At 39.4% G+C, this 12,013-nt stretch overlaps 1 protein-coding gene across 4 annotated transcripts; it reads right to left on the reverse strand.

Annotated features, from left to right (window-relative positions):
* Positions 1–448: 448 nt before the first annotated feature.
* LOC133915826 (single myb histone 6-like) lies at positions 449–6,974 on the reverse strand. 4 transcript variants are annotated; one of them, XM_062359163.1, is made up of 7 exons: positions 6,783–6,974; positions 5,027–5,234; positions 4,649–4,872; positions 4,464–4,548; positions 3,647–3,730; positions 2,674–2,993; positions 449–1,366 (listed from the first exon to the last, which is right to left on the reverse strand). In XM_062359163.1, coding segments are annotated over exons 2-7 (864 nt in total). In that variant the 5' UTR covers positions 5,177–5,234; positions 6,783–6,974; the 3' UTR covers positions 449–1,365. The 4 variants fall into 4 exon arrangements, with proteins under 4 accessions (XP_062215147.1, XP_062215144.1, XP_062215145.1 ...); XM_062359160.1 differs by having other exon boundaries at positions 4,464–4,551; XM_062359161.1 differs by lacking the exon at positions 6,783–6,974 and adding an exon at positions 6,569–6,770 and having other exon boundaries at positions 4,464–4,551.
* Between the last annotated feature and the right edge of the window lie 5,039 nt (positions 6,975–12,013).

Consider the following 12,013-nt stretch of genomic DNA (forward strand, 5'->3'; position numbering starts at 1 on the left):
TCTCCGGTAGATCGCTCTTGCTTCTGTTCGAGTCCTGATGCCTTGAGTCCAACCGATTAGCGGTGTTGTCCTTACTGTTCTTGTAGCCCTGGATGATCGAGGCCTTCATGCCTCTATTGGTTGGATGCTAAGGCTGATGGGCCTCTGCTGCTGCTGTCTTTTGCCGATCAGTAGTAGAAACTAGCGTGTCTGATAACGTATTATAAAGTAGAATGTTAGATAGACAATAGAGTAGCAAACGAACTCTTGTATTTATTGATCATGATGTCTACATGTTTATACATATGAAAAGACATGATAAGAGGACATACCTATTGAAAAGACATCTCTTCTCAATAAACACAATTCTTGATAATAGATCATATGATTATATCTAAAAGTGTCTATTTATAACAGTAGCGACTGTTGTAACACCCGGTCTGCAACGCATGACCATACGCGCATTGAGAATCTGCACGTGGAGAACAGATGGTGACAATTGGACGGCCAACCAGACAAAGAATATACAATTCGGCAGCCACGTAAATACAAGCCAAATTCCGCATAGTCCTCTGCTGTAGCAGTCGGCCACTACAAGCCATGCATTGGTGCATACGACTACGAGACGGGACAGTTCCACAGCATCGCGACACGAGAACGAACCACATGAAAGACAGGAGAGATCGCCGGGAAGGCTGGAACGTACAAATTCTGTTCCAACGAATGCCTGCATGAAATGAAACTATAGTAGGGGCATCACTTGGCACCAGAAAGAGGGGCATCACATGCCGAGCAGATACTACCATGCAAGCTGTCTGAGGCCACATAAAAAGCGTGCCCAGGATTACACCCAGCTGGAAGGAACATGGTAGATGGGACTGGGGATCCCCATTCCAGCTCCAGCCTGCATGAATCTACCACCTGCAAGGCAGATGAATCTCACTTGGACAGGATGGCTGGCTGCTTGGCTCCACCACCGCACCATGAACTCCAGGTCCATCAAGTGGAGGATATGCAAGGATCATCATCACTGGACCGACGTTTCAGCGCCCGGTCTGGCTGTTGGCAGACCGTGTCAGCCATGCAAATTAAAGGCTGCTGATACACATGAAATGTTTGACAAGTTGACATTGACAAAGAGTCTAGCATGTTTAAGGCAACGGTGGGGGCAGGGTAAGCCACTGAGTTCTGAAATGGTGTTGCATTTGCAAGGGGAAATACTAAAGCTGGTATTGTTGTTGCTGTGCCTTGGGTTCACATGGCTCCAGTAACATAAGTTGATAGTACAGCTACTGAGACAGCTGCGTTTAACTGAACAACAGTAAACATGTAGATCAGCAGCGACGCTGGACTGGAACAGCTCCGAGTAACATCAAGCTGGGGCCATCTGCAAATGAACATGAAGGCGTCAGAATTTGATGGAGCAACCAATCGAATTGGCTATTTTCTTTCTTATTTGTTAGATCAACGCATCTGTCACAGCAGAAGGCATGCACTTGGACTCTGATTTCAATGTAATAGCTTTTCCAATAAGTAAAAGTAAATAAATACAGCTGTTCCATTCTATCTGTAGAGGAGCTCACATAAGAAAAGATGTTCCACAAATAAGACCAAGGTCAGAACCTAGGAGCACAAGTGAGATTTAACTTGATGTTTTTCTTTTTCTTTTTTCTTTTCTTTGTGATGTTATCTTGGTGTTGAGGTAGTGCATATTTGGGTCAGATCTTATTTTTTTGTTTGTGACAGTACAGCTGTCCAATATGGATCAGCCGCTCAAATTTTGTAGGGACTTCGAATCGAGAGGTTCACAAAGATCGAAGCAAAAGACTCTGTAAAGGGGATTGCTTTCTCTGAAGAGTCTGTTCAGTGGATACTTATATCCTTAAAATCTAGGCATGGTGAAATAAAACTGCAAGCAAGAATTATGTGTGTATATTGAGGATATAAGCAAAAAATTACAACGATAGCAATAAATTCTGAATAAAAAACTGTCCAATACTAGGTTTGTATTACAGTTAGTTTGCAGTATCAGAATATGGAGAACATTGTGCACGAGAATAGTTATCATTCAAAATAGTTTGACATAAAAAACAAACATTAAGATCAAAGCAAAAGTTCCTTTGACAAATGCCAGAAATTGTTCTTTTGTCCTTATGTACAAAGCAAAAATGTGGGGGCTAAAACAACAAAACAATTTCTGAAAGAATCTGCAGTACAACAGATCTTTCAAACTAAGATACCCAATTACAATGTGCTGGTTGATCATATTTTCCTCAAAAAGGGTTTCAAAATGGGGTAACATCTTAACTCCAAAGAGAATGGAAAGCAAATAGGGATGCAATGGTAGTAACCATGATTTCTATACGTGAGGAATGGAAAATGAATAATATATACAAAGGACAATAAGATTTTTTTCCTTTGTTTTCCAAACTATTATTCTTAAAAAACATGCATGATGTAGTGCAAGGACAATAAAAAAAATAAGTTAAACTGAATGTTTTTTCCATACCATGTCATAAGTACCTTTGGAAATCATACTCTTCATTGAACAAGCCAATGGATTTATGAAAACTGGCTCATTTTGGTATTTTTTTTAGTAACCGAACAGTTGCAGAAGGGATTATGAAACCTGGTTCTACATGTCAAAGGACAATAGGACATATAACTAAAGGATCCACGGACTAGAGCTATTACCAATTTGCAGCTGTTTCAGCAAAGGCTTGTGCAGCTTGGGCATCTGCTTCTGCAGCCTCTGCTTCTCTCGCTGCTGCTTCAGCTTCTGCCATGATAGCCTCTGCCTCTGCAACTGCACGAGCAGCAGCCGCTGCAGCTTCCTCAGCAGTCATGGTTGCCATACGTGCCAATTCAGCATCAACTTGAGATCTCGTAAGAGTTTTACCATCATCACTCCCTACTTTGAAGGGCTCTCTCTGCACGTCTTCCAACAAAAACATTTTGGGGCTTCGGCCCTCTGAGTACGGTGAACTAGGTGCTATCCTGTACTTCCGATTCACCTGCAACCTTCCATAGGGTCACATGCTGATATGCTCTAGATTCGTCGCATGGGTAACTTTTGTCTAGTGCCAAGATAACAAATAGCCCATTTTCATGGTTTAAAACGCTTTGCTTGCCCACAAAATTTGCAGAACTATGCACCTTCGATTAGCTCGAATTAAGAACATTAAGAATTCAACAAGAAAGCATGAACACCAAAGAGCCTAAAAAATCAAATAACGCAGAGAAATGGCATTTTGCTAAGTACAACCATTCAACCAAAATTGTGAACCTGCAGTTTGATGAGGATTACATGAAACTGAACAACAAACTAGTATGCAAAAGTGATTGCTGATACTGACAAACATGTGTATGCACAGAATTATAGTAATGGACTAAGAGTATAGTATGGCACATGCCTGAACAAGTGTATGCACTTTTTAGCACACATGCATATGCCCTATCATACATATCTTGGGAAACCTTCATATATTCTGTTTTCCCAAACATGTCATGTCAACTGTTCCACTTGAATGAAAACTAGGCTTCTGAATGTTTCAAGAAAAGGTTATAATTATCTACTTCAGTACTTCATGTAATTAATTGAATGTACATACTTGGTATCGCCTAGTAGTTTTTCCTTTGAATTAGTTTTATCTCTCATGAATTATACCTTTATCAATTTCCCACTGGTAGCCAAGTCCTTCAGTTTTGCAGACAATAAGTGATCAAAATCACTAGGCGGCCAATATTGCTCCTACATAAAACCAGGGTAAGAAACTGACTGTACATGTAGCAAATAAGACAAGCATGACATATTTCAACACGAAATTGCAAATAAGCAAGTGTAAACATGATAATTTCAAAAATGACACCACAACTCTGCAAGAAGACACAATGCAACAGCTTGCCTTTCACAAAGCTGGAAGAGGGTGAACACAAAGTAGATTGCAATTCTTGCACAAAAAGACATAGGAAATCTTACATAATCAGATAGGTCTAATTATGGGGTTCTACTAGTTGATGTCTGTAATAGCTCATTTGGTACAATAAAATCAGGTTAGGTTAGGTTAGGTGTAGTTTGTTTCTGGTATGAAACTGTGTTTGCTATTTTGCTTTCCTGTCCAGGCATAATAAGCCTTCAAACAGATATGGGTGGCGCCATCCATCACTGCCTAGGCCGGCAGCCTGCCAATTTGGGAAAAGTCGCGGCTGCTGGGTGCTGCTGCCTAATATGATTTCTGATACAGTACAATATGACAAGCTGTCTGCTATGTAAAATCTTTGGCTGACCAAACACAAACATATGCAGAAAGAGCAAAAATGAACATTAACAATAAAAGTAGATAAACAAGGAGACAATAGTTCTTGACATTATCCTTAAAAAAGACAGTGATAGGAATGTTCATTTGTAGCCATACCATAAAATATATAGCTCTAGTACTTGAAAGGAACAAAAACAAAAACAAAAACAAAAGAAGGATGTATACCTCTATGTAACTACAAATAGTAGTTCTGTGTGATCCCGTAGGCTCATTCAAGGTCTTTATAGCCTCCATTATAATATTGTCTAGCCTGCTGGAAAGCCATTAAACTAAAGTGGAGCATCCAAAATATCTAGTTTTCTATTGATAACACAAAGAGATAAATGCCAGATTTGTGCATATATAATTACCTTGAGTGAGATTTCTTCAGATTTGTAGTATTCCATGCTTCACTAAACACTGATGCTATAGACTTTTCATCAACAATCTCATCATCGATATCAGAAGTAACTGTGCTGGCTGCCATGATGTGATAACTATTTTTAGGAGTACCTCGGAACTTCTTCATAGAAGTTTTTCCCTTATCACGAGAACCCGATGCACTTACAATTACATTCATGTTGCGCCACTTGTCCTAAGTAGTAATTAGTAGAAGAGATGCACATTAAGACTGAAGATGACATCTGGAAATTTAACACCAAATGACACATAATTTCGAGGAATAGAAAACTTATAACGTCCTTCACTAAAGAAAGTTAGGTAAGTGGAATAAAGTGAACAATTCTCACCTTTAGGTCAACATTTGAGCGGTAGCGCAAGGTGGAACTAAATTCAGGATCTTTCAATATTGTGCGCCATTTTCCAACTCCATGCTTTGCTATTCCAGCTCTAAGAGCAGCTTCTTCCTCAGAAGTCCACCTTTGTTTTGGCGCCCCCATGGTTAGGCCTGATCTCCTTGGTCAAATACAATACGAAAACAAATCTGCACCTTCCAACCTGAATTCAATCCATTAGAACATTGTAGATGCTTGCGGAACAAACAACTACAAGTCTACAAGGCATGTGAGCAGTGCTGGACTACATTAGGTCACTAGCCACTGCAAGCACTGAATATTCTCAAATCTCCAATATAAGGATATTTGAGCAAAAAAATCCAACGTGTACAGAAAACAGTTAACAGAAATGAATGATTCTTTTCATATGTACAGCATCATGCCGTTCTTGCCTAAAGCAGCAAACCAGGTTTATACTACAACTTGAATATACCAAATAATTATAATAGGAGGGAAAGTACGGGGTAATATCATGTAAATCTGTACAAACCTAGAATTTTTTTAGGAAAACATTTACCATATCGTATCACAGAGGGCCCTTTATCATTCATGTCAAATACAGCCTAGCATATCCATCACAGTATGCATAACGAGTCAACATGGTAGTATGGTACTAGGCTCAACAATGTCCTCTGTAGTGTGACCAAACAAAGCTGCAAATTAGAGCTTGCAAGCTAAGCTCAGAACTACTTGTTTCTCAGATACGATTTGAGTTAAAACATGAAAAAGGGGAAACTGGCAAGTCCCCATCTCCCAATAATCTTGTACATTTCTAGTTGATACATGAGAAATTCTGTTTCTATCTCAACACCATCATGTCCCCTAAGCAGATACTAAAACAAACCAAGAGTAATACAAGTGCAAAGTGCAAACCATAAGACGTTCACATGTTGGTGCTGATAAGAGTGCTGAGTGAACAGGAATATGAAGTATAGCATAAGTAATAAAAAAAGACAACATGGGAGAATTTCATGAGGCGGGAGACCGCTTCACTATGCCTATTTTTACCCGAAACAATCTATGACGCCATTCTCAAGCAAATCCTAATACTTTTGAAATACACATGAAAATATATTGCTTCCTAGTAGCTCAAACATCTGTTAGGTGGTTTTTTTAAGTAAAGAGGTAGAGGACTCTCTACCTTATACATTCATTAAATAGTTAAAAAGCACAGAGTTACAAACTTGAACGAAAACAAAAGCATAAAAAAAGAAGGAAAAAAAAAACCTCCAAACAAGAAAAAAAATGAACAATGAAATGGCTGCCTTTTATGATATATATATATATATATATATAAACGAAAATCCTTCAGTTGCGAGCTTCCCAAAGTTCATAAGCAACTTCTGTTAGGTGGCTGGTGTAACAAACTCCATAAATTATCAAAGCAGATGATCAGTTTCAAATCTATTTGGCTCATTCATCGTCAAAAATGAAAATGCGATTCTGGCATCTAAATGACTAGTCTGAGTACGACCACAGACTAGGGTCACAACTCACATGAGTACTAACATGACTGGTCGTACCAAGCACACCAGCATCACCAAACCATGATTTCTCCGAGTTCTAAATTCTGCCCTAGATCAGAGTAAAGAACTTAACAGACTACAGAGTAAGCATGGCACAGACCAAGGTTAATATCTGTCTACCAGATCCAGGGAGGGACATAGCGTGGCGCAAGGGATTCGATTGAGCTCCAATTAGGGCTCCTTACCAGCAGAAGCGATCAACCAAGAGTCCGGATAGATCTCCGCTCCACGGCGTCCACACCAACCCGATGCCAACGGAGTGGGGAGGAGGAGGACGATGACGACGACGTGGGCGAGGGCACGGGCACCGGCCAAGAAGAGGACAAGGGTTTTTTGGCCTGAGCTCGGCTCTAGCCCGGAATGGTCAAGGAAAAAAAATCCATATTGTACCATTTCAGGTTTTTGGCAATTATAGAAATTTGGCATGCATGAGTTGCCACTTGTAACCTTAAAATAGGTTGAGTAAATTTTATAAAACTATAACTATTTATAACATTATAATATAAAATTAGTAATTTTTTAAGTTTATTTCATAAACTATAACTATTTCGACCATTGGAAACCAGAAACTATAACTTTTTAGCTGACGGGTGAGATCAGACTAAAAAATTGTAGTTTCTTGTTACTTAGGATCGAAATAGTTATAGTTTTGTGAAATATACTTTAAAAGTTGCAGTTATGTATTATAATGTGCAAATAGTTATAGTTTTGTGAAATTTATTCAAACAATTATGTTTACCACACCTATGTGTCTTGTGTTTTACATGTTTTTTTTAATTATTTTAGGTGTTTTTTTTAGAATTATATCAGGTGTTTTTTATAATTATTTTGGGTGTTTGTTTACATGTGTGAGGGCATAGCACAGGAGGGAGATCACCCTAGTTGTTGGTCGAGCAAGTTAGACGCCCTTATCCTAATGCTATCCCTGAAATTTGTTTCCTTCCATTTTGTTAATCCCATATTTTCCTCTTTTTTTCAAGTGTAAATCTAGTGTTTGTTTTGCAAGCGTGGATTGGAGAGGTTAGGAGTAGGTCAATTGGGAATTGGTCCGATTGCGCCACACAATCAAAGATGGTTCCGTTGAGTTAAGATACATGGACATAGGGGCACAAATGTTATTCCACTTCAGAATTTTATTGAAAATATAAGATTTTGTGGAATATAGTATTTAGTCATGGATTTAAAACTTAAAAAATAGTGAGACACAATGTGGCAGACTTATGAATGGCTAAGCCAAAATTTACCAATAATAAATATTTCAATTTGTGCAAAATAAGTGTTAATTTCATTATTTGTCTAATGCAATCTATACATGGCATGTTCCAAAACACCTATACTTGAGACAAAACGGAAACTAGGAGTTAAGGGATGTGTTGACCAGGCTAAGCTATGTCACTCGCTCTAATCGCTATTTGTGAGCTAACTTGGACTCCATATAGAGTTTCTCTCATCTGCCGCCAACTCTCCCCGCAACCATCTCCCATTGCTCCCTTCCCTTCCATGGCATCAACAACCTCCATTGTTTTAGATCTAGTAGTATTAGCTTGTTTTTTTAGTTCCTTGGATGATATTAGTGCCTAGTCATTGTATGCGTTCTCCAAGTCATCCTCACTGCTCTAGACACCATTGTAATAGCGGTCGCCACCAGCGGATCTGATGTTATCATTGTTGATTGCGACGATCTTGTCGTCGAAATGAAAGAGGAGGGCCTCGGTGAAAGAAAATAAAAATACCCCTTTTTGCATATTGCTTTGCCACCTTCAATCATGCTCGGTTCGCCTCCAAATCAATCCTATATTCCATGCTCCCCGTCCACCAAATCGCCCCAATCACCCCCACTAGGTGTTGCATGAACTATCACCTCGTTCCCTGTCGACGCCCACCTCCTATAGACATTCGCTCACTATCTGCCTCAAGCCATCTGTTCCAACCATGTGCGCAGTGTTGATCAACAGGAGTGTCCAGTTCGAATGTGATGATGAGCATGAGGGCGTCTCCGGTGCATTGGCCGATCTTTTCTCCTTCATGGATAACATTGGTTTCAATATTTAATTCTCCGATGATGTTGCGCAAATTTGGGAAACTCACTTGAAAGACTTGCATTTGTAATACCATATAGTTTAGCAACCTATTTAAACGTTGAGCATGCAACGATGCTGACTATAACCTATATATCAAGTGTATTTGGTTTTTTGCGCTATTGGTAGTTGTGAGCTCGTTGTAGCTCTCTAAAGTGGAAATCAAATAGTTATGACTCTTATCTCAATTTCTCATACATTGCATTCATATTGAAATAGTACATCAATTGCATCAGGGTATATATCCTTGTCCAGTTACATATATACACATCCTTGCATTTTACATCCACAATGGAGGAGCCTTGTACTGTTTTGATAAAAAGGAATGTCTGCTTTCCCAATAAGAAGCATTTTATCGTTACAGGCTAAACCTACAAAACCCAAAAAAAACCAACTAAAGCTAGAAATTCTTCTGAATTCCCTATGACTGTTAGTCTGCGTATATTGAGCAGGGCGCAACTGATGGTCATGGCATTTCAAGAGAATTTACAAAAAGATCCAAACCTTTTCTAAAAATTCCAAACAAATCCTTTGACTTTTCTATTCCAATGGCTATTTGCATAAAAGCCCCTTGATTTTTGGAAAATCACAAATTGACATAGCCAAAACACAAACCAACCCAAACTGATCTAGCCCAAGGACTCATAGGCAAGCCCATATCATTGCCAAGGGCTCAAATACAAGGATGTCAAATTTTCAATAGCAAAAAAAATTATTTCCAATAATTTTTTCTACAAGTTTAGCCTCAAAAAGCCATAAATTACCAACATTGTCACATAGCTGAATTACCAACATACCTTTTCCTTGAAAGCCAAGTTTACTATGACACACCATGAGCCAAATGTCCATTTACCATGCCTCCAAACCATGCAAATGGTGAGGTGTCATTCCATAATATTACTGACGATGGGTAGTATAAAACTACAGTATTTGGATATCCTAGGGTTTCCTATATTCTTGGTGTATATCTCTATCCTTGGGAAGAGAATCCCTAGACGTATGGAAATTGTCCGCATATGCCTAGGATATCTTATAAACAGTAAAGTTTATCTCCAAGAATGATAAGGAAGGACTCCTGAAGCCATACGATGACCCACCTATATATACGGAGTCACAGGATCTTGCGGAGGAACAAGCACATTAAAGTCAATCGAAGCCATTCAAGCCTACAAGAGCTCTGAACTCTCGAACCTTATGTGTTTTAGATATGTATTAGCAATTCACCCAGATTACGCACAAGGGAGCTGTAAGACCCCATTCCCGGAATCTCCTGTGCCTCCAGTATCGGTCCCTGGATTAAGTAGCTGATACGCATAGTATAACAGTTGTAGTATCACAGTCAAACTTCAAACATAATTATTAAAGTTACAAAGTATAAAGGTTAACAAACCATACCGAATATTACAAACCTGGCCGAGAGGCCAACATAACATAGTGGAAAGCAAAAGCCCAAGCCACAAGCAGCTTAGGGTGCGGGCGTGACTTCTAAGACTATTCTTCATCCTTGTCTTCACCTCCGGTGAAGTCAGCATCAACTTTCTCATCTGAATGACAGCAAGAATGAGTACGAAAGGTACTCAACAAGCATTATACTACTTCAAGGTGTTTGATAGATGCATAAAGGGGTGATTTAAGGATAAGGCTTTATGGTTTAGTTTTAAGTGTAAAATAGTTTATGTAGGTATCCAATTGTATCATCTATGATTGACTTTAAAACAGTTTAAATAGTTTAAAACTAAGTAACAAGCTATATCTGGGGTTTTCTCAGTCCTGGGAGGGGCTATACCTCACTCCGTAGTACCTTTCATCATATATGGTGTACCTCTAGTACCACACAGATCCTGCCGGATTCAGCCAGCAACCTCATCACACGGACATCTAGCTCATACACTCACTCATCAAGACACACGCACAAAAGTCTAGTAAAAAAAGTTCTGCCTTTGCATGTCCATGACTATTCGAATAGATTTACATTCTATAGATGTTGTGTAACTTTACCCACACAACATGCTCAGCCTCCAACTGTTGCAAGCAGAGGGGCGAATCATGCCGAGACACTCCAATCACTTTTCATGCCGAGATTTTCGACGAGATTTACACCAAAGTGCCAGAGTCCATGTACTGAAGGCCAGTCCCCTTTTTAAGCCTAGGTCGGTACTAGTAATATCCAAACAGAGGGAGAAATGGCCACTTGACTGCTCGTTGTTCTCAGCCTCTTAGTGTGATGCCCAACTCAGTCCGGTGAAGGAAAAGTCAAGTCCTACCCATTCAGGATGGTCAGGATAGGTATCTTCCAGCAATGAATACCACAAAGGTGACTCAAGCTCCCAAGAGCATCCTCGTCCAAAGTACTACTTTACTTGCCTTTGCCAAAGTAGTTTTCACCCATCTTTACACATCTCACACCATATCCCACACGACATGAAGGATTTCACAACCATCACGGAATTCACAACCATCAATGATTCATGGTATATGAGTGTTATCATTGATAACAATAAGTCTTATCTCTGAGGAAAATTGTTTTAAAAGCGACGTCTCCGAGGAGACGTATTCAATCCTAAGCATGCCAGGTATCAAGATATCATCTGTCATTAATATAGATAACAACAGGTAATCCTAGGATAATATGTGTTTTGGATGATGACATTATTTAAGGCATGGCAAGTGTTGATAGGATTTAACTATTACAAGTAGTTTACAAATAGCACAATAAATAGCATATGCGATAATAAGTTCAGTTTTAAGTTGATCATGTAGATTATTTGAAAACATAGGTTCAATATGATCAAAGAGATAGGACTTACCTTCTCTGAAGTTCTCTTAGAGTTCTTGGTTGTAGTCGGGATCCTCCTTCCTCCTGACACTTCCCGCACAACACTCGCAAAACTCTGGTTGCTGTGCAATTGCAACTACGATCAATAATAGCTATACTAGAGAAGAATCAAATAACATCAAATGGAAAGCCAAATGAGCTCTAATAGATATCACAATGTGACAGATGAGTAGATCTTGATTTTAGATGAATTTCAGTGAAAGAATCGCCGAAATTGAAGCCAGAATGGAGAAGTTATTGTTCCCGGAATATCTAATCAAGAAATTATGAAATGGTATTGTTCATAGGTGGGACCCACAGGTGAGGCCAACTGAACAGTAATCTGAGCCCACATGAACAGTGACTCGATGGGACCCACATGAACACTAACTGGTTGGGCCAAAATAGGCTTGGATTGGGCTGGGTTCGAGCCTAGATGGGCTGGGCTGGGCTTGGGATGCACAGTACTAGGCTACACAGTACTGGCCCACTTGGGTTGGGCTGGCTAGCTTTATGGGCTGAG

Source organism: Phragmites australis, chromosome 4 (genome assembly GCF_958298935.1).
Source record: "Phragmites australis chromosome 4, lpPhrAust1.1, whole genome shotgun sequence".
NCBI lineage: Eukaryota > Viridiplantae > Streptophyta > Magnoliopsida > Poales > Poaceae > Phragmites > Phragmites australis.